The 25,252-nt window shown below is 26.9% G+C and overlaps 1 protein-coding gene across 1 annotated transcript in view; it reads left to right on the top strand.

Annotated features, from left to right (window-relative positions):
- Window positions 1-4,955: 4,955 nt before the first annotated feature.
- The window catches only part of LOC132940743 (branched-chain-amino-acid aminotransferase, mitochondrial), a 43,152-nt gene continuing 22,855 nt past the window's right edge, over window positions 4,956-25,252 (top strand). Inside the window, exons 1-6 of the mRNA XM_061008476.1 lie at window positions 4,956-5,044; window positions 6,500-6,673; window positions 7,321-7,517; window positions 7,651-7,777; window positions 7,973-8,109; window positions 8,179-8,313. Of these exons, the coding sequence (XP_060864459.1) occupies window positions 4,987-5,044; window positions 6,500-6,673; window positions 7,321-7,517; window positions 7,651-7,777; window positions 7,973-8,109; window positions 8,179-8,313 (828 nt within the window). The 5' untranslated portion in view covers window positions 4,956-4,986. The remainder of the gene's footprint in view (window positions 5,045-6,499; window positions 6,674-7,320; window positions 7,518-7,650; window positions 7,778-7,972; window positions 8,110-8,178; window positions 8,314-25,252) is intronic.

Genomic DNA, 25,252 nt, shown 5'->3' with positions numbered 1-25,252 from the left:
GGTATATTCATTCTATAAGTTTATTTAAGTATATGTATAAGAGTATATTATTTATATATTACAACATGATCAATTAATTCATTTGGTACATAAAAAAGTAATTTTTGGCCCACTGTACGGTATACTAAGCCGTTACGTAATTCATAAAACGGTACATATGTCTGAATTCTCTAACTTTTTACGAATGCTCACAATCTCTGAATCAGTAGATTGCTTGATTGATAGTGTTTGCTCAAAGGTGTTCGCCTCTAATACAAGTATATTTTGAACTCTACTAAGGGAATCAACATGAAACATTTGCTTATTAGAGCGATGAACTATTGTATAATTATAATCTTGTAAGTATAATTCCCAACGCATAATTCTAGGACAAATATCTTTTTTGTTTAACGTTATTCTTAAACCATCACAATCTGCAACAATGGTAAATGGGATACCTTCTATGTAAATATGAAATCTTTTTAATTCATAAATTATGGCTAAACACTCAAGTTCATAACTATGATATCTAGTCTCGTAGTCGGTGGTACGTTTGCTGAAGTAGAATATAGGGTGAAACTTATTATCATAATTTTGTTTTTGGACTAACACAGAACCAAAACCTAGTTGACTTGCGTCACAATGTAATTCGGTCTCTAATGATGGAGAATATAAACATAACACCGGGGGACAGACTAAGGATGTTTTTAGTTTTCCGAATGCCAACAATTGTTCCTTACCGAAACTAAATTCGATTTCTTCTCTAATTAAATTGTATAAAGGTTTATTAATAATTGAAAGATCTTTTACAAATCTTCTTAAATCACTAGCCAAACCAAGGAAACTATGAACCTCTTTGGCATTTTTAGCCTCTTCTTCATCTTTAGTTATTTATCGCATCAATATTATCTGGATTGGGTTGTATACCGTTAAAACTGACTTCATAGCCTAAATACTGAATATTTTCTTGTAAAAATGAAAATTTATCTAGTCGGAGTTCAAGATGATTCTGTGACATAATAGAAAAAACTTCAGTTAATATTTCCAAATTTTTATCAACAGTATCTGTACTAATTAAAATATCATCCAAATAAATTAATATTTTATTTTGATCAATTAATGAGTGAAATATGTTATTGATATAACGCATGAAAATAGCTGGGCTATTACAAAAATCCAAAAGGCATTCGCATAAACTCAAATTGACCCATGTTGGTTACAAATGAGAGATACTTAATTGAATCCTCTTTAACTTTGACATGATAAAAGGCATTTTAAGATCTGACCGTGTAAAAAACTTTTTTTCTTTTAACATATCTAAGTAGTCATCAATTAAAGGTAATGGAAAACGGTCCTTAATTGTAATTTTATTGAGTTCCCTAAAATCAATGCAAAGTCTATAATCACCTGTTTTTTATTCAACCAACATAATGGGTGAACAATATGGTGAACTACTTAGTCTTATAATTTTATTAATAGGCATCTCATTAATTATAGGTTTTAGTTTTTCTTTTTCCATATAAGACATACATCTTGGCCTAAAATAAAAAGGAATATGGTCTTTTTTTAACATAACTTCCATCTCATATTGAAAATCAATTTCCACTGACTTAGATTGCCTACCTGATAATATACTGCTGCAAATCTCACGGATAACGCCGGTCGAGATGGCTATACATTAAAATATAATTTCATTTACACTTAAAAATACATTGCTTCCACAGTGTGCTACATCCAAAAAGAGTTGAACAATAAGAATTTTTTTCCCTGGCAAAGGAACAGTTAATATACATTTTGAACACCATACACCGAATATTAGATAACGAATTGAAAAAAAGTTTGAGTCATATAGAGTTGGTACATTTATCAGCTAGTAATAGCTTTTCTTTGATAGAACCCTTCTCCGTAATATACTCTTTCGTCCGAAAAAAAATGTAGAAGATCTGATAAGTAATGACAGAGTTTACCCTGTACAAAGATTTTCATTTCACATTTATGTAGTTAGAAGATGTATACATATTGACAAAAAATAATAATACAAATCAACAAACATCCCCGTAACCAATAGCAAGCAATATACGAGTACAATACGCTATTATTATTTTAATCTGCAACTAAATTTTGTATTATTTAGTTTATTTTTTTCTGGACAGATGGCGCCACTGTTATATTTTTTGACATACAAATTTTCTACTTTTCCGGTGGATTTTCCTAAAATTGTGTTACATGAGAACCTTCTCCTGACAATTACGAACACAACAAAAAAAGAATTATCAAAATCGGTCCAGCTGTTCACGCGTGATGCGATGACTAAGGGAAACAGGGATCTATTTTTATATACCATATTAATTAAGACGATATAAAATTTTTGAGTTTTTAATTATTAAAGAATAATATGTACAAAACAAATTTAAAAAAACGGATAAGTGGATGTCGCTCTGCTGTACAGTACGTTACAAGTGGGTCAATGTATAATGGATTATATTAAACTTGAATTCAATGAAATATAATACCATTGTATAAGAAAAACGATTCTGAGAGGAGATGGTTTGTCAGTTTGGATATTTTATATTGTTATTATTTATTATAGCCTGTAAGTTGAATTAATATTGAAATTTTTTTTTTAATTATTTGTTTCTATGGTGATAAACAAAGCGTTATAAATTAAAATCCTATTTTTAGGTGGTTTTTCGTATTTTTCCGTGGTTTTTCCGTGGTTTTTCCGTGGCGTTAAATAACTATTGAGAAAATCAAAAAATGACTTCCCCAAAGTACCATCTTGATCCAATTTGCTAAAAGAAAAGGTACTATGTGTTGAAATCGAAGCACTCCTTCTGGTTTAAATTTTGTATTTAGGATAAAAAAAAAAAATAAACACCATTGTAAAACCACAAGCTTCATCGCTCAGTCACTTTTATCAATAGTTATTTAATGTCACGTGAAAAGCCACCGAAAAATTACGAAAAACCTCTAAAAATGAGATTTTAATTTCTAACGCTTTGTTATCACCATAGAAACGAATATAAAATAATCTATATTATATATATGAATTGCTAAATGTGTTGCTAAGCGCAAATCTCGATAGCAGCTGAACAATAATAAATAAGTAATTAACCAATAACCATATTATCATGGAAAAAAAAATATCCATGTCATAACAAATAACTATAGCAATAATAATAATAATCACATATTTAACATTACTCAAAAACACGGACTAAGATATAATAGACTGGAAACGAGCAGCTTATCATGGCCACGAATATATGTACGAGTGGCAAAGTGCGGGGGGTCGCTATGTGTTCCTGGAATTCACAGCGCCCTCTGTTTAAATCACGGACTTAGATACAAATCGTGTAGCCAAATAAAACCACCGGCATCGCTGAAAACTTCAAGAACAGTGTTCTTATCAACCAAGTGACACCTTTTCGTGGCCATCACCCGATCCCCGCCGACCCTGTCGTTTTTATTCCATTATATCTTAGTCCGTGCTCAAAAACAATGGTATGTTGTATATGATTGTATAATATGGTCTATGGTCTATGGTAAAATGTAAACGTCTCTTTGCTGTGCATCTATAATATTACTAAATCTAAAAGCCACAAATGTCTATAAAATTAAAAAAGTGTTGTGTGTTTGTGACTTACTAAATATGCCTCCTATAAGGCGGCGGACAAACTATAAGTTCAGCTGCTCTCAAGATTTGCGCCTTGCAACACATTCAGCGATTCATTTTTATATTATAGATATATAATTCTACTGTACGTGTGTTGTGATTGCACTCCTCCTAAACGGTTGGACCGATTTGAATGAATTTTATATGCGTTTGGGTGACGCTCCAGATTCACAAATCATCCCCCTAGGTACAACCAGGGGATGTGCTCAAACGGAGATTTAGAAATTTACGGTGGACATTTTTGTTTATAAATGGTTGCCATGGTTTTTAAAGCTAAATATTGAGCGTATCATACTCACATATAAGTTACATACATAAAACAATGCCACGTCTTCGTGGATGAGGAGGAAATATTGGTCGACAGACTCGGCATTCACAATTAGTCCAGCCGTTTAGGAGGAGTTCAGTGACATACTTGGTATAACTTTGATACTTTAGAGTTAAATTATAAAGTTACGTACAAATAGCACGGAGTCCGCGATCTACCACAGGTAGTTTGCCTACCTGATAATATACTGCTGCAAATCAGAATTTTTATTCCAGACAACAGAAAAGTTAAGATAAGTTTTGTACACCATACACCGAATATTAAATAACGAATTGAATAAAGTTTGAGTCATATAAAGTTGGTACATTTAACGGGAAACGAAGTACACGGGATCAGTTAGTAATATTATAATATTAATTCAACTTACATGATATAATAAATAATAACAGTATAAAATATCCAGACTGACAAACCGTCTCCGCTCAGAATCGTTTTACATATACAATGATATTATATCCTTGAATTCAAGTTTAATACAATCCATTATACAATGACCCACTTGTAACTTACTAAACAGCAGAGCGACATCCACTTACCCTTTTTTATAATATGTAGGTATACGCAATGGCATTTTCAAAATATTTCGATTGATTTTAAACTATTTCCTACCACATACAGGACATATATATATATAATATAAATATATAATTTATATCCACAAAAGCAATGAAATTAAAATAAACTTTAAAATCTAAAATGTTCATGATTATATTACCTACATACTATTATATTCTTATTATGATTCATATATTATTTACTCACGTGCAATTATTGTATGCTATGATGTACAATTTTTTTTTTTTGATAAATGTACATCACAGATGTTCTATTTTTTAGTTTTAATTTAGAACATTATTGAGTAATTTATTATTACATAACAAATAATAAATAAAAGTAAATACTACGTTTATTATTATCTTATAAATACTCCAAAACATTATTAGTAATTAGTTGCTATCATATTAAGTAGAAACAATATCCGAGATATAATATAATAATTAAAATGAAAATTACAATAGTGCTTATTTTTTGTATTTTTTGTCCTCCATTGACAACACAAGGTATTAATGATTATTTTTAATTATATTATTGTTTACGAGATTACTACATTATAATATTATTTAAAACATAAAATATGTTGAGCAAAGCAATACATGTATTGATTTTACAGTTATGTGTATTTTTTTGTGTCTGACATACCTCTTTTGCGTTTTAAAACAGTAAAAATGCTTCGATCTACATCTTCAATATATTTTCTGATAAGAAATTGAATCTAATTGAAATTTTGAAAGGTGAGGGGGGGGGTCAAAACTAAAAATCACAGTACTCAACTAAAATAGGCAATGTTTTTTTTATTGTCTATTGACATATTATGAAGTTTAAATTGGATGAAATTAGATTCTGAGCGGAGCGAAAGAATGTATTGTATTTACAATGATGTATGTTTTTTTCGAGATCAGCATCTTTTCTTATAGAAAAGTGAATGTAGTTGGTAATTTTAAGAGGTCAAAATTCCAAAAAGTTTTAGAAAACGTCAAGAATACAAAAAAAAGTTGGACAAGTGGGTACCGCTCTATTGTACAGCGGTTGTCGAGCATGTCATTGTAATGAAATCATATTTGAATTCAATGATAAATCATTGATACAAAAAACAATTCCGAGCAGAGAAGTAATATCAGCCTAGCATACTTGTATAAATATTCAAATTTAATAGTAAAAAAAAAATTTTATAAAAATCTAAAATATTCAATAGTTATAAAAGCGTGACTTTCAGGTGAACTCTTATTTCTTTTTGTTAAAGGTAGAAAAACTTGTTAGGAACCTTCTATTAAAATTTCTATGGAAACTATGAAAAAAAAACTTTTATGAATTTCTAACTAAAAAATAAATTACAACATTTGAAAAAATTATCATGGCTATAAAAAAGAGTAAAAATACTTTGAAAATTTTACAATGTATGAAAAATATTTGGTGAAAATTTCAAGAGTCCACGGTTATTCGTTTTGGAAATACAACAAAATATCAGAAATCGATTAATAATTTTAGTTTACCACTGAATATAAAATATCGTAAAAATGATAAGTTATACAAATACTCATAAATAATTAATAGTCTGTTTAAGTATACTTTTTTTTTATAGGTAAACTTATGTGATTTCTTCTATTAAAATGTTTAATCTTAGGCCTAAGCTATGAAAATAAAATATTTTATGAATGACTAACTGAAAAATTATTTTAAGAATGTTAAAACTAATAAAATTAACTATTTTGTATACAAGTATGCTGGGCTGTCACAACGTCTCCGATCAAAATCGTTTTTCGTAGGTATTTATCATCGAATTCAGATTTAACACATAAAGTACAGTGTCCTACTCAATTATGAAGTAGGTACACTTGACGCCTACTGTACAGTAGAGTTGTTACCAACTTACTCACATTTTGAAAATTTAAAAATAATATTATTTTCACTTTATTGTATTTTGTGTTCACTAAATATGTATATATAATGTTTCTAAGGTGATGCGGCCATCAAAAATCAGGTAATTTGCAATATAGCTGGAAGAGTGTGGAGAAGTACTTATGTATTCGATATATGCATGCTGCCAGAACGTTGTGATATTATTGATGTAGGTCAATATGCTTTTGACCGTGATAATAGTGTTAATACCCATGTAATGGAATCAGATAAAGGTAATTATAAACAACTTATGACTGAAGTAGAGTATTTGAGAAAATTTATACTTTTATAGTATTTGGAATACTTTTTAAATACTCTTTGAATAAAGTATTTTAAATACTGTACAAGACGTATTTGTATTTGAAATTTAAATATTTTTATGTAAATACTTTACAAATTCAAAACAATTATTCGTCAGTCGTCACGTGTCATTTTTTTTTTTATAATAATCATATTATTTTATTTATAATATTTGCTCATTCATAAATGTTGAGATCCCCTATAATTGGCGTTGTCTCGTTTATTATTATTAAAAATATTATACCGACTTTTAAGACCTCTATAGGAACCCAGTACACTTGTTAATCAATTAAAATCAGTTTTGAAAATTTAATAAATATATCTTTAATTAATTATTTTATTTCTTTCCTAGTATAATAATTAAATTAATTTCTGATTTTATTAAAAATGTTTAATTCCTATGTATTTAAATACAATTTTAAAAGTATCATTTACAAGACTGTTAAATACCCAAACGTGTAGAGTAGATCACACAGATTTCTTATCTGTAACTCGTACGTTACCTGACTAAAAATAAAATACTAATATGTTAAATATGTTAAATACTATATGTTATTATATTAAAATTTTAATGATTAAGATATAATAAGAAGCTTAGTAGAAGCTAACAAGCCTGTTTACACACGCATTGGTTTCGATCGTCAGGATGATTGGGGCTCAATATTTAATCCCACGGAAGCAAAAGTATTTCAGGCGGAAAAATTTGATCCATTAGTCAATTTTTTAAATAAATTTAAAATTAACGGTATTCTTATTAATTGTGCAGACGTATATAGTGTGAGTAAAATATAACATCTATAATTTGTTAATTTATATTATATATATATATAAAAAAAATTATTATTTTAAAAATCAATCTATAACATAATACTGGTATTTATTTTGCATTATTTTAATATGTTTATTTTAGATTGCCGCAGTTGATGTTGAACAAAAAATAAGTGACTTTGTGACTGCGATTAAAAAAAAAGTTGATAAATTAATAGTTGGTATAATAATTTCTGGGTGGTACTATGAAAAGTTTGAAGATAATACGTGTAAGTAAAATATATTTTATATACCTACAAGGACAATAAGTTATTGTTGTTCCTAATGTTTAGGCAATTGATTTCTATTTATTTCAATTAACCCTTCATATTTCCAATTAATAAGTGTAAATATAATATATTTTTATTGTAATTTTATACGATTTGTAAATTATTTCTTTATATTCTAATATTATGTTCTTCAAGTATTTGATTTTACAATAACAAATAAAGTGTTGGATCTTTATATCATTGATTGGGCAATATTAAACAGTTGTGATAAAGATACAGTGAAAACTGGTATCAGTCCAGTTACATCAACTAATCCAAATGTTATAACTATTGTACGTACCTATTCCTCAAAACAGTGACAGTTTAAAAAGAAAATACTATTAAAGCATTTTGTTTTCCAGGAAAAAGTTACTTGTAGTGTAACTAATTCAAAAATCGAAAAATCAAAAATATATGGTATGGTACAAATAGTTCCAAACATTCCGATAAATCTTCTTTCAAAAGACGCAACGTATTCTATCACAACGTATTCTATAGTATGATTAATATTATTTTAATATAGTAAATATATGTTTTAAAACCAATTTAACATAGAATCGTCGAAGTGTTTACCTACATGATAATCTTGTTTCTATTATGCGAAGAAACTGTGCCAAGTTTTTCCAATTAGAGCACATAATAAAACCACTTATTCTGCCACCATTAGGAATAATGATATGATGATATGCAGAAATGTATTTAAATGTTACACATTCAAAAATGTCAATTCCACATTCACTTTTTAATAGTTTTTTACATTTTTGATAAAAATTATATTTTTACTTTTTGAATGAAGATCAGATAATTTGTTATAAATAAAAATGGCATTTAAATTTTAGATGAGTGGATAAAAGGATCAATATATTTTGGAGTTTAGTGCCACTCCAGTCCGCTTATTTACAGTATTCTAAACCTACCTAAATACTTTAAAAATATAACAGACAATGTAGTATAATAATTAATTCATTTCTCGTTCACAATTTTATCTTATGTATTTTGAAAAAGTTGATACCCTTCAAGAGAATTATATACTAAAATAATCACTTGGTATGTAATGTTTTTAATTTTGACATATTACAAAATTATGTAAGCTGTACAATAACGCACCTATATAGGTATAAATAATTTTTTATACTAGTGGTGACTGGCAGCTCGTGCCTTGGTGTGTAGGTGTGCGCACAACTGCACATAGATTAATATTATAGATATAATACTAAAAATGTAAACATGATAATTATTATACTCCTAAAATGTAGTCGAGATATGCAATAACTACACATCAACTAGTGTGCAGGACAGGTCAGTCAGAACACCGTTGGTCCGTGTAAAATACGTTCGAGCCGTTTAGTGGTGGGGGTATTAACAAATAAAACGGAACTCTGTGTGCAAACCTAGTTGCTTATATGCAGCGATGTCGCGAATACCCCCACCACTCAACGGCCACACGGACCGACGGTGTTCTGACTGACCTGTCCTGCACACTAGATGATGTGTAATTATTGCATATCTCGATTACATTTTAGGAGTATAATAATTGTCATGTTTAAGTGAATATCAATGTTTATAAAATTGAGTTAATGTTAAAATACATTTTTAGTATTTTATCTATAATATTAATGCGCACACCTACACACCAAGGCACGAGCCGCCAGTCGCCACTAGTATACACAATTATTTATACCTATATTGGTGTGTTATTGTACAGCTTATATTATTTTGTAAGATGTCTAAATTAAAAACATTACGAGTTACCACTGTGTGCACCACCAAATAATTTACCCACGAGCCGCCACTGGTTTATAGGTAGGCACTATCCATTTTAACTGTCTATTTGTAAAATATTTGTTTATTTATTTAACGAAACCCGTCGGAGGGATGTGACCGCGTCGTAAAAAGGCGTGAAGGAGCCGCCCTCGCGTCATATGGCTAAAGGTGTAAAAACCCCCGAGGGAATGGTCTTATACTCCCCGTCACACAGTGGTTAGTAATGTCTATTTGTAATAATCCATCATAGTCAATTCAGGGAAATATACAATTTGTATTAAAGTAATTCAATAAGCAATGCTTTGATATCTAATCCAATTTACCAAGAAACATAATTTATACAATTTATAAACAAGTTATAATAATAGATATACGTCAAAATTGAAAATATTGTCAATTCGATAACCTAAACTTTGTGCGATTTATTTTATTTTCTAAATGGCTATAAAACGTGAAAACAGTTAATATGTTAGGTAATTTTAACGCCACAGATGACATTTTAGATTCTGAGCGAAGCGATGAATGTATTGATTCTACAATGATGTGTGTTTTTTTTTTTTATTTTTTTTTTAATTTTTTTAATTTTTTAATTTTTTTTTATTTTTTTATTTTTGTGTCTGTCATCACCTTTTAGGACAGTAAAAGTGCTTGGATTTTCTTTAATAGTAACTTTTCTGATAGGAAAGTGAATCTAGTTGGTACTTTGGGGGGTCAAAATTTAAAATTTCCCAGTAGTTTTCACAAGCGACGTGAAAAACAAAAGAAAAATTAAGGAAAAACGGGAATTTTTACGCAAAATCTGTTTTCGAGAAAATCGATTTTGGTTTTTGGTGTAACTCTAAAACAAATGACCATAGGGACATGAAAATTTGACTGAATGTTTATATTAGCATTTTCTATACACCATAAAATTTACAAAATATTTTGACTCTTTTTGAGCTGTTTACGGTCATTGTCAGTTTTCAATTTTTTTAGTTTTTTTTTCTATAAATATCAATAAAATTTTATCTGTTGAGTAAAAAAGCTTGAAAATTTAATAGAAGGCTCCTAGGTTATTGTTTCAAAGGCAGATGAAAAAAATTAAAAATCCTTAGTCACAGTTTTTAATTATAAGCATTTAAAGTTCAAATTTTGACAAAATACGGAAAAATCACGAAAAATAGCAAATTATTTTGATGAGAATTCATAAAAATTTTTCTTTTTAAATCTAAGATTTGAAAATGTAATATAAGATTACTTATAAGTTTGTCTACCTTTATCAAAAAAAAATGTCTAGAAGAAACTTAAATTAAATTTTTATGAGCGTCTGAAATTTATATTTTTACAACATTTGATATTTACTCGATTTCTCATGTAACAATTTTCTTATTTTATTGTAATTAAAAAACGAATGACTGTAGATACTTGAAAATTTCACTGAATGTTTATATTAGCATTTTCTATACACCATAACATTTTGAAAATATTTTGACTATTTTTGAGCTGTTTACGGACATTGTCAGTTTTCAATTTTTTTAGTTTTTTTTTCTATAAATATCAATAAATTTTTATTTGTTGGGTAAAAAAGCGTGAAAATTTAGTATAAGGCTCCTGATATATCGTTCTAATAGCAGTTGAAAAATATTAAAAATACATAGGCACAATTTTTTTTTATAAGCATTTAAAGTTCAAATTTTGACAACATTTATCAAATTTATAATTTATTAATTATTTTGTGGTTAAAAATGTATAAAATGTTTAACTTTTATGGCTAAAGATTGAAAATTTAAAACCATACTTCGAGTAAATAGGTTATATATAAATTACTTTATTCACAATAATATCATCAAATATACTTGGTAAAATCATAGGCTGACTGACCGTTTTCGCTCAGAATCGTTTTTCTTATACAATGATATTATATCATTGAATTCAAATTTAACACCATCCATTACAGTGACCCACTTGTAACCTACTGTACAGCAGAGCGACATCCACTTATCCACCTTATTTTATGTGAAACTGTTTTTGCTGGGTAAATATTATGTCCTCCTTGGTTTTAGATTTTAGATTTTTGTGGTTTTACATTAAAATCATTATCTTGTTAATTACAGTATTGTAGCAGTACCGATAAAGCTAATTCATCTCAATGGTGTACTAACCCTTCGCAACTTTCATATGATCAAGTAAGTATATTCAAATCTTCTTATTGTGCACACGAAGTTGCCGTTGTTTGGTAATTTGACAGAATCTTATCGTAGTTTAAAGAAAGACGGTCATACACACGGATGAAGGACAAATTATAGGAGAATAAAAATTTGAAAAGTATAGTGAAAAACAAGGATAAAATGAAAGTTTTGAAGAAAATAAACCCTTATAAAAATAAGATATAAATTCAGGTTGGGGTAAAACGTTTAGGTTCACTATAAGGCTACATTAACATAATATAGTAAAAAATGTGGTGGAGAAGCTGAAACCCATTGAAAGATGAGTTCCGGTTGGTAACATGCGCAAAATGCTATAATATAGCGTTGATGTATCCAATGCCCACGTGAAATTTATGGGTCTGGTTGTTATATTATGCCAGCGGCGACGAGAATGCGTAAGATGGCATCGTTGTTGCAGTACCTATTTTGTACAATTTAATGTAATGGTGGAACCTGTATAAAATGTGGCAGCGTATAATGTTTAATATGTACCACGATTTAAGATAGTATTTTATTCCATTGCCCAACTACCCATTATAAATTGTTATCGCACGGCATACGATTTGAATCAAATAGTCGCGTGATCTGTTGACTTTTTTTACTTACAGCGTTACCATTGGTAAAGTAAAATATGTTAAAATGTTAGTTAATTAATTATTCATTAACATTTATTGTTTATTTTATTATTTAAATATGCTATTAGATAATTAGTGTACAGACATTAATAAGACGAGTAATTAACACGTAAAAAGAATAGTCTACCAGAAACGAAAGTACTGTGGATTGAAACCCTATATGCTATCTTATCATAGCTGACTATCTTTATCTTTATATATTATTGAAACGTGAGGCGATTTCTTTGGACAGCTATGTCTGAAGTTCTACTGGGCCGACTTCTGAATGTCGTTAGAGCCAGATGAACTACAACATATAAATCCATACTTAATGTAATATTATTATAATTACGAATAAATGTACCATTTTTAGGTGGTAACGCTATGTTATCATCCGATACTGAATTAAAGCTTGTTTCTATTTATTTTGATGATTAGTATATCTACGAAAACTTCATTATTTTCAGTTTGTAAAAATTAAATAAATGTATTTGTTTTGTATTAGAATTGATCAACGAAATTATTTAACTAACAACAAAAACGCAGGCAACGTTGCAATCGAAAAACGATGAAATACTATAGTCATGATGTCTGGAACAAATTTTTCGATTGTAAGATTAATGTTAGGTACCCATAAATATATTTTATTTATGTCCGTATACGGTTTAAACAATACATTAAAAATAGATTTTTTTTTCCAATAAAATACGAACCGGGAAAATCATTGCACTAGACGGTGTTGAGTCGGGAGCTACCAATAATTATATACTAGTTCAGATCAATACCGAACACTAAATAGTCTTGCAGAATAATTTAAAAAACAAATAAATATTAAATATTACCTAGCTTGATAAGAGACGTACCCGTGATAACATTTCCAATTTTCGTATAATATTTTCAAACATTTTAATAATGAAATACCGTTTTTCTAGAATACGCATTAATTTCTAAATTTGTTTCAGCGTTTATCTACCTCTTTGCATAGTAAAGGATAGTGGGATTGGCAATTGTTTTACATTTAATTGTATTATTTTTTTGTTGTTTCTTTTTAGGGAGTACACGCAAAAAAATTCTACGCTGGAATTGTCCTAGATCAGCTTGATACAGATGATTACGAGAGCAAATGTGATTGTGGCCCATTTCCAGTAATAAACATAGTTCTTGATGGGTGGACAGGATGTCCTTTTAAAGCTTGTCCTAAACTAGATCAAAATTAACCGATTTAAATGGAAATATTATATAAAAAAAAATATATTATATTACTCTATATAGTAATAACTAGAACTTATCTCGGTATACGTTTTTTATGTCACCGATTATTAATTTAAGGTTATGTAAAGAAAATGCTAATATAAATATTCAGTGAATATGTCATGAAACTACGATAATTTGTTATAGAGGTACACCAAAAACGATTCTGTCAAAAACCGATATTACGTAAAAATTACTGTTTTGCTTTAATTTTTCTTTTGTTTTTCATGGCGCTTTTGAAAAGTACTAAGAAATTTTTACTTTTGACCCACCAAAGTACCAACTAGATTCATTTTCCTATCAGAAAAGATACTGCTTAAAGAAATATAAGCATTTTTACTGTTCTAAAAGTTGATGACAGACACAAAAATAAAAAACACACGTTGTAAAATCAATACATTCATCGTTCCACTCAGAATTTAAAAATAAAAAGAAACGTAGATCATTGTAAAATCAACCATTCATTACTCCACTCAGAATCTAATATTAAATTTATAATATATGTATGGCTTGTAGTTTTGTTTTTTTTTTGTGGGGGGGTGTCAATGGACTATAATAGAAATATTCGAAAGAACATTTTGTGTATTTAGTATTTAGATTTATGGTCACGGATACTGTTGTAAACAAACATAGTGTAATAATTGTCAACATAATATTATGAAAAAATAAAATTTTTATTATAATATTAAGATTAAAGAATTTACAACCATAAATTTAGTCACGTTATTTTTACTTGAACTTAGCCCATTGGCTGCTAATTTAGCTAATATATTATTGTTCATTGAAAATTACCTTTCTACGTCTACTGAAACTATCAATGCATTTTTTATATAAACATTACATTTATCTAACTTGCTTCCAACACAATAATTTTTTCTTGATATAATATAGTAGGATAATAAAATAAAATAATAGAAATAAGTGAAATTCTCATGAAAATCAATATATGTATTGTAAAAAAAATTTAAAAAAAAACACGTTCTAATCTAATTTAAAAAAAAAACTTATAATGTTTCATTGATTATTACTTGGAACTTAGGGGTGAAACATAATAGAGTCTACTCAAAGGTTCTAAGAGCTTACGGTTAGCTAAGGGGACGATCGCGCCGAGTTAATATGCTGAATCGACGTGTTTTATTAAAGAAGAGGCTACTTGAATTCCGCTGATTGCGTTGCCAGACGTCACCTACCCTATATACATGTATAGTTTTTTGATGCCTTATACACATCCGCGGTGAACACATAATTATAATAATGAAACATTGGGTAAGAAACTATGAGTATACATAAAAAACAGTGACATATTTTTTTTCGATTCCCCAATATCATATATTATATTCAAATTAAATTCATAGAGGAAAATCTATTTAACAGTTTCAATTTAATTGACAAATATATTATAGAGGATTTTAAATAGGTATTGGACTGTAATTATTTCAAATTATTTTCTATGCACGTTTAAAATAAACATTGTAAAACTTAAAATGGGTAGAACTTGATCCCAGCCATGTGATATTTAAAAATATACTTACCTAATATGTACACTGATATTATTGGTTATTGATAGTACATAGATGTCTGAGTAACATAGGTCGTCATATTTAGTTTGTACCTATACAAAACAAGACATTCATATTAATTATTTTATTTTATTTTCCTAAAAACGATTATAATTTATTACTCGGGTCATCATAATTTTAAATTATTATTACTTACTAATTACTATAGTAGCAAAATAGTAGTAAAATTTGATTTTTATACATCGAAAACTGAAGTAATATGTGTGCTAAGAAAAAAAAATTATTGTTTTGTTGTTTTCACTCTGAATAATATAAAAAAAATATTAATACTTTTAGTGGTAATTAGTGTCTATTATTAAAAAACTAGTCGGTACATTTTAATTTCAATAGTAATTAGGAAATTGCAATTAAAGGTATTGGATTGTATAATAGGTAATAAAAAAAACTTAGACAGCAGTTATGCATAGTATTATAAAAATTATATTCAAAACTAAAGGAATACGACTAAACCTATCACAAAATATAAATTATGTAGAGTTAAAGTACAATCGATACTACTAGTAAAATTAGTATACCTAATATAGCTACTATAATATATTATATAACAAACATAAAGAGTGTAGGTGCGGAGAATGACTCTAATAAAACAATAACTAGATAGAGATAGAGTATAATTAGATAAAATATAGGTATACAAAAGTTCATTCATAAAACGGTTCTGAATAAAACCAATTTGTAACCACATATTTTATACTCAAAATTTTATAAGTTTATCGAAAAAACTATTAGTATTACTTTATACTCAATCAATATGCCGTACATTTTTACATTTAATTTGTTTAGTAATTTATTTTAAAATACTACAGCTCAGCTATTACAATTTGTAAGTAGTTTAGTAGTTACCATTTATACAACATTTTATATTGAAAAGGATCCATTCATGGATGCAGACATTAAAGTAGTGTTATGGACTATAGCCTCATTAAATAGATTTCCAGTAAAAATATATAATAACGAAAACTTGATAGAAAATAGACAAGAGTAGAGGGGTTTTCAAAAAAAATTTAATAAACAATAATCGTAAAAAAAGATAGAATTTAGTTGATCCAACAAAAAGAGGTCAACGTTTGTCTAAAAAGTAAAAACTAGTCATTTTTTATATGTTTTTATACATAGACAATTAATTCAATTTTACCGATTTCTAAGGTTTTTTCAAAACTACACAGTATTTCGTTTTTAACATTTTTAAGGTACAATATATATTTAATTTCTGAGTAGTTCATAACTTTAATCTTTTTACAAGTCCAAAAAGTGTTAAATAAATAATATACCCATATTATTGACCAACTTGTATGACCAATAAAATAATATCATAATACATCTTTCTCACTTCACTCATAATCTGAAAAGTATTGGTAGATAATAATGATGTATTGTAATTTGTAAGCTAGGTAAAATTGAATAGCTAATTTAACAAAAAATGAATAAATTATAATAAACTTAAGCTAAAATATTATAATACAATTTGAATGTAATTATTAAATTCTTAAAAGTTCCGACATTTCCCGTATGGATACAGTTCACTAATGATCCACGTGATGATTAGTAAGGTTGTAGTATATTTTTAGTAAATAAAACACTGATAATATAAACATAATTTATCGTTGTAAAGGTAATTATAGGTAATATTTTATGTGTGACGTAGTACGTACAAAGGATAACGTTTACTATACTTGTTAGCCTTTCAACTTTCAAAATAGGTATTGAAATATTGTAAGACGGGAACATTTATATTAATTTATAAAAAAAGTAACATCATTAGTCAGTAAAGTCACGGTATATCAGTAACTGATTTCATAGGAAATTACTACAAATATTATATATTTCACATACAAAATTACGTATCTATAATAATATGTTAGTACAACATAATTTCTAAAACTACTTTATATCTATGTATTCGTATTTAGTATACCTAATATAGACAATCTATTTTCAGGATTAGATATTACATTTAGTACATATAATACAGAGTGATTGTTTTATTAATTGATACATATTACAGCATAAGTATAAAAAGTATTACTTTTCTCCAAAATTATCTTTTTGGAAAAAAATTTAAGATTACACGCAATTTTATCATTTTATACTGTCTTAATTATTTTTTCACCTTTAAGTTTATTATTAAACCACTATATTGGATAGGTAACTAAAGTTTTTTATAAGTGTATTTAAGATTGTAAAATTAAAAATGTAGATTGAATTTAAAAGTTAAAAGTTTCCCCGCTAACATAAGAATAAATAAAATATTAAAATAATTATTGGTATTTAACTTAAATTTTTATAAAATAAAATATAATAATATTCGTAATAATATGCGTTTACTGATCACCGTTCTAATGTTGTAATTATTACAACTATTGCATAAGTTATTAGTTATTACTTATTACTTATTATTTATTACTAGAGCACGAATTTCAGGATTTGTATATTTTGGATAATATTTTATTTTTAAACAAAAATATTTATGTACTTATTTACCGTAGGTATGTGTTCTTTAAACATTTATATTTTATTTATACCAAATACAATTTTAGATTCTGAGCGAAGCGATGAACGTATTGATTTTACAATGATGTGTGTTTTTTTTTTTGTTTTTTTACTTTTTTTTTTATTTTTGTGTCTCTTATGTCACCTTTTAGGACAGTAAAAGTGCTTGGATTTTCTTCAAAAATCCTTAGTCACAGTTTTTGTTTATAAGCATTTAAAGTTCAAATTTTTACAAAATACTTAAAAATCACGAAAATTAGCAAATTATTTTGAGTTGAGAATTCATAAAAATTTTTTTTTAAATCTAAGATTTGAAAATGTAATATAAGATTACTCATAAGTTGTTCTACCTTTATCAAAAAAAAAAATGTCTACAAGAAACTTAAATTAAATTTTTATGAGCGTCTAAAATTTATATTTTTACAACATTTGATATTCACTCGATATCTCATGTAACGATTTTCTTATTTTGTTGTAATTAAAAAACGTATGACTGTAGCCTTTTCTATACACGATGAAATTTTGAAAATAATTTGACTCTTTTTGAACTGTTTACGGACATAGTCAGTTTTCAATTTTTTTAGTTTTTTTTTCTATAAATATCAATAAAATTTTATTTGTTGAGTAAAAAAGCGTGAAAATTTAATGCAAGGCTCCTGATATAATGTTACAATTACAGTTGAAAAATATTAAAAATACATAGGCACATTTTTTTTTTATAAGCATTTAAAGTTCTAATTTTGACAACATTTATCAAATTTATAATTTATTAATTATTTTGTATTTAAAAATGTATAAAATGTTTAACTTTTATGACTAAGGATTGAAAATTTAAAACAAGGCTCCGCGTAAATAGGTTATATATAAATTACTTTATTCACAATAATATCATCAAATATACTTATTTCATAGGCTCCTATCATAGGCTGACTGACCATTTTCGCTCAGAATCGTTTTTCTTATACAATGATATTATATCATTGAATTCAAATTTAAAACGATCCATTACAGTGACCCACTTGTAACCTACTGTACAGCATAGCGACATCCACTTATCCACCTTTTTAATTTTTGAATCTTAATGTTTTTTATTACATATTTGAATGATCTTTAGTCCATGCAAATCTGTTTTCTTGTTATTACTTATTAGGTACATAAAATACTTACTTAAATATTATTATTTTTCAATATATTAAATATTTACGAATTTGCTTGAATACATTAGTGTGAAATAACATAATATTCTCATTTTATAATATATTAATTTTACCCACAGCATTCGCAGCTTTTCTAAGACCATGGTATCCCATTTTTAAAGGGTAACGATAAATCCACTTTGGTACTAAATAATTACTTATTGACTTTACTAAACATAATACCACATTAATTAAATGTTGACATTTATCTAATTACTTCAATCTTATATCGCTAACCTACTACAGTATATGATTGTTTAGATAACATTTGAACTTTGATCATAAAACGCTAATGATGATTATATTTCATCATTCAATTTTATTATTCGGTAATACCTACTGTATATGACTATTGACTATAATATGCCTATTTTCAGTAGCTCAGTTATTGAAGAAACATTAATATTGCTCTTTCGATGATGAAATGTAAATATTGTAAATATAAATATAAATATATTGGCTATTGATAAACCCTTATTAATAATAATTCGTTTAAATAGTCAGTTGGGTGGAGTTTATTAAAAATGTTTAAGACTCTAAGATGTTATAATACAAGAAAACCAGAACAATAAAAACCTACGTTTTCCTTGATTGCTAAAAACTTATAGTAAATTACTTCTGATTTTGGTTGTATAATCTAGTTTATGATTTTAAATATTACGTATTCATATTTTTATTTAGGTCAATGACAACAAACCAGGAAAATTTATATTTTTAATTATATTAAACAAATGAGAAGGAATATTCATTAATGCTTGCATACTATTTAATACTGCAAAAAAAAAATTGAATAGGTACCTATAATACCATGATAGTTTAAAAAATAAGCTTTATCTTAACTTCCATGACTTTATAAAAGTGAAGTCACAACACTGATTTCCAGTGTGGCTAATTTAGGAAGTAACAATGAAACAACATGTATTCAACCGGGGTTGATTATATAGGAGTATAGGACATAAGTCCATAGGGATCAACAGAAATTATCCTGGTGTGCTATTTTACTTATTATATTTCACCACCTAACGTGATTATTCGCCTTTTCTATAAAAATGTAGGTAGGTATAGATCATATTTTATCCACCCTGTAATAAGCAAGTAGGATATAAATAAATAATTAACTAACCAAGCAAGTTATGTCTTAATAGTTAATATACGTTTTAAATGTAATATTTCAAGTAAATATAATTCTACACTAAAATGGTCATCAACCAACTGCAAAATGCACCATATGACATGGTATCTGTAATAAATGCATAATGCAGTCAATGATCTTATCATTGTAAAATGATATATTTTGAAATATTAACGACCCTAATGTCATAATACATTAAAAATATTATCAGATATAATTATATACCAGGTACCTATCTAGGTATTTATATGAACTATATAATTTAATATAGCCATAAATTTTTTCGCAAGCATGAAATATTGTTACACAAAACAAATATAAACTATTATTATGTTGTAAAACAATTATATTATTTATTAATATAAAATTGAGCAATGAATACATTCATAATTAACCTTTCGGATTCGGACGAGTAGTTTTTTGTGCGCAGAATCAGTGTTGAATATTTATTTCATTAAGCGTAAACTATTCGTTTATATTTTATTAACCATAACTTGTGTTGCATATACGCTATAATTATAAATGTATAATAGTTAAATGTCTGAAATGAGATAACAGTGGTGTAACATCTCCTTGGTATTTACTAGTATCTATCCACGTCATTCATAAGAATATATTAAAACAATTTTTAAAAAACCCATCGATAATAATATTGAAGGTGTGTAAATTGAAGGTGTGACCTAACTATCCTAATTGATACATTTTTTTATAAAATCTTATTTAATAAATAATTTAATTTAATATGACAATATAATAATATAGAAAGTATTTATTTAATGTCGCATCGAATTAAATATTTGTCATTTAAACAATGTGTCAACCACTACTTCTAAAAATACCTTATACATTTTTTTATATTAGCTTATTACAGTAATTAATTTTTCTATTAGTTGAATTGCACTTGGAACAAATCTTTGCTAAAAATATCACATACCTATTAGATATATTATAACTAGCAGTGTCGGCCTGGCACAACCAAAGGCCCATGAATCAGTTTTTTGGGGCCACATAATGAACGGCCTTGGGCCCAGTAAAGAAAAATTGCGCCTGAAAATTACATACTGTTAAATATTTCAATAAATATTTTGCAGAGTCCCTAGCCCCTATAATCTAAATACCTAGACCAGCAACACGTGAAGCAAATAAAAATTTAAGAGACCCTAGAAAAAAAATGGGTAACCCCCGGCTGCTTTCGCGGCCCAGCCGCTATGCATGACACGACACCGATAAGTGATAACTAGTATCGCCCATTGGTCGATATTTGACCAGAAAAACTATTTTAATTGTAAAATCAACAGGCTCTAAAATCGGTATCTTGCATTCCTTAGCACCAAGGCTGAGGATTAACGAGTTAAAAGTTAAAATTAAGTTAAAACGTTTAAGTTAATTAACTCGTTACTTTTTTTTCAAATTAACTTTTAACTTAATAAGTTACTTTTTTTCAAGATTAACGTGTTAACTTCAGGTTAATTTTATTTCAAAAGTATCTAAATTAAGTTAATTTGCATTCGAAGAATAATGCAAATGTTTTAATGGGTTTTTACTTTTTACTTTGATATATCATTTTAAATTTCCCCAGTAATTTTTTCGAGCGTAAAGAAAAACTATCTAATAAACCATATTATGTTTCTGGAATTTTTTATTTTTACAAATTAACAAATTTTAACTTTACTGAGTTAAGTTACTTTTTTTTCAAAATTGACTTTTAACTTAACGAGTTAACGAAAAAAATACGAGTAACTTTTAACTTACTTAACTTTATTATTTTAAAATAACTTAACTTACCGAGTTAAAAAAAATCGTTAACTTGCCCAGCCTTGCTTAGCACATATTATTAACTCGGTATCGGCTGGCGTTCGTGCTTTTTCTCATTTTATTCGTATGAACGTTTCATTCACGGGTAAAACAATTATTTTCTTTATTATATGAATTGGATAGGTTACTGCTTTTTATAATTCGTCTTACCCAAGTTCACCCGGGAAAATTTCTTTTAATGCTGTATGCCTGTGCCCTGTATTCCTATTTTCGTTTTTTACCTGCCGTAACTGTAACATATGGGTATACAAATTATTTTGTGAAAATCTACTTAACAATCTTTTTTCAATGATATATCTATTTTTCTCCTACTAATGTATACAGGTAGAGTTAATGACAAAAAAGTACTTGCGTATTAATATATGAATACAATTATTATATTATAGGTGGTACCCGTTATATTATCATAATGCCCGTGTTCACTGTATCATTGAGTTATGAATACGTCTAAACAATTAGAAAATGTAGTCATGCTAAGTAAAAAGTAATAATACATAATAGTGTATAAATGGTCACAAAAAGAATTTTATCGTTTCATGTCGATATCCGATAAATAGTTTTCTAATTTAATTTGAACTGTTTTAATTTATTAAACTATTTACTATTTTTTATTTTTTATTTATTTATTAACCCGCGGCAACTTAGTCCATTGGGTATATTTAACTATTATAATATACCTAGTTTTATTTAATCTAATTGTCATAAACATATTTTTCGTGTTATATGAACTTGAAAAAAAACTATGACGTTAATGGATACATATTGTGTTTCTATATGCTCGTCAATGAACTATATTGTTTGTAATTTTTAATATATTTAATTGTAAAAACATTTATGATTAATAAAATTTCAATGCGTAAGTAGGTAACAATGATGACGTTCGTTTCTAATTACTAAAAAACGAAACTATTACTGTTTACTAGTTCAATAAATACATTTATTTTCTTCACAAACCTATTAATTTAAATGCCAAATTGTTGGAGCGAAAAATTATCTTATCAAATAAATTAAAATACAACTAAACTAAACAACTCGTCATAATCTAGTATAATAGTAGTCTTTACTATCTAGTATTTTATGTTAATCTTACGAAAAATAGATTGGTTGTATCTACACGAAAATTATTAGTAACGAAAATGTAATTTATTTTTAAATACAACGACATTATTATTTCTATATTGGAATGCAGTGAAAACAACTTATTAGAAATAATTTGGATGACCAATTAGGAATACGATTTTTTTAGTTTAACATTTAGGTAGATATTGTTGTAAATCACGTAATATGCATATTCAATTTAAATATTTTCTCAAAATTGTTGTGTGTACCTGGGCATTCAATAGGTCACATAATATGATAGATGTGTTAAATTGTAATGCAATGATAAATAATTGCAAACAAAAAACTTTTCGAAGAAGAGAATAAGTTGGTCTCTATTTCTAAGAATAATTTATAAAATATATTTTATTTATAGTTATATTGATAATTTATTTTTCTGTAATTATATTAGCCGTATGAAATGTTTAAAAATTTTTTTCTAAAACCTCGCTCCGTTAGACGAGCACATTGTGTGTGGCTTGTACAGGGCTAAAGCCACACCTGAAGTTTTTTTAGGTGCCAAAAAAGACTAATCTCTTAAGTTTTTTTCAGTTTTTTAATGCTAGAATTTGGAAGTATTATCACATTAAAATACATTTAAATTTTCTATTTGAGTATTTTAGATTCTGAGTGAAACGATGAATGTATTGATTTTACAATGATGTGTGTTTTTTTTACTATTTTTTTTTGTGTCTGTGTACACTATAAGTAGTCGAAATAATGATTAAATTTCCAACTTCAGTAGCTTGTTCGATGGGAAAGTGAATATCGTTGGTGCATTGGGAAGGTAAAAATTTAAAATTTCCAATAGTTTTCAAAAGCGCCTGGGAAAACAACATAAAAATTAAGGAAAAACGGGAATTTTTAAGCGAAATCAGTTTTCCACAAAATCGATTTTGGTTTTTGGTGTTATTCTAAAACAAATGAACGTATATACATGAAATTTTCACTGGTTATTAATATTAGCATTTTCTATACACGATAAAATTTTCAAAATATTTTGATTTGTTTTGATCTAATTAGGAACATTTTCAGTTTCCAATTTAATTAGTCTTTTTTTCTATGGATGTCAATAATACTATATTTGTTTGGTAAAAAAGTTTGAAAATTTAATACAAGGCTCCTACTATAGTGTTACAATGATATTTGAAAAATATTAAAAATCTTTAGTCATAGTTTTTTTTTTATAAGCGTTTAAAGTTCAAAAATTGACATAATATGGAAAAATCACGAAAATTACCAAATTATTTTGAGTTAAGAATTCATAAAATTTTAGATTCTGAGCGAAGCGATGAATGTATTGATTCTACAATGATGTGTGTTTTTTTTTTTATTTTTTTTTTATTTTTTTTTATTTTTTTTTTTATTTTTGTGTCTGTCATCACCTTTTAGGACAGTAAAAGTGCTTGGATTTTCTTCAATAGTAACTTTTCTGATAGGAAAGTGAATCTAGTTGGTACTTTGGGGGGTCAAAAGTAAAAATAAGCATTTAAAGTTCAAATTTTGACAAAATACGGAAAAATCACGAAAAATAGCAAATTATTTTGATGAGAATTCATAAAAATTTTTCTTTTTAAATCTAAGATTTGAAAATGTGATATAAGATTACTCATAAGTTTGTCTACCTTTATCAAAAAAAAAATGTCTAGAAGAAACTTAAATTAAATTTTTATGAGCGTCTGAAATTTATATTTTTACAACATTTGATATTTACTCGATTTCTCATGTAACAATTTTCTTATTTTATTTTAATTAAAAAACGAATGACTGTAGATACTTTAAAATTTCACTGAATGTTTATATTAGCATTTTCTATACACCATAAAATGTTGAAAATATTTTGACTCTTTTTGAGCTGTTTACGGACATTGTCATTTTTCAATTTTTTTAGTTTTTTTTTCTATAAATATCAATAAATTTTTATTTGTTGGGTAAAAAAGCGTGAAAATTTAATATTAGACTCCTGATATATCGTTTTAATAGCAGTTGAAAAATATTAAAAATACAGAAGCACAATTTTTTTTTATAAGCATTTAAAGTTCAAATTTTGACAACATTTATCAAATTTATAATTTATTAATTATTTTGTGGTTAAAAATTTATAAAATGTTTAACTTTTATGGCTAAGGATTGAAAATTTAAAACAAGGCTCCACGTTAATAGGTTATATATAAATTTTTTTATTCACAATAATATCATCAAATATACTTGGTAATATCATAGGCTGACTGACCGTTTTCGCTCAGAATCATTTTTCTTATACAATGATATTATATCATTGAATTCAAATTTAATACCATCCATTACAGT

The sequence above is a fragment of the Metopolophium dirhodum genome, chromosome 3, assembly GCF_019925205.1.
Source record: "Metopolophium dirhodum isolate CAU chromosome 3, ASM1992520v1, whole genome shotgun sequence".
NCBI lineage: Eukaryota > Metazoa > Arthropoda > Insecta > Hemiptera > Aphididae > Metopolophium > Metopolophium dirhodum.
Note: the sequence above shows the minus strand (reverse complement) of the source record. Positions and strands in the feature narration are given on the sequence as shown.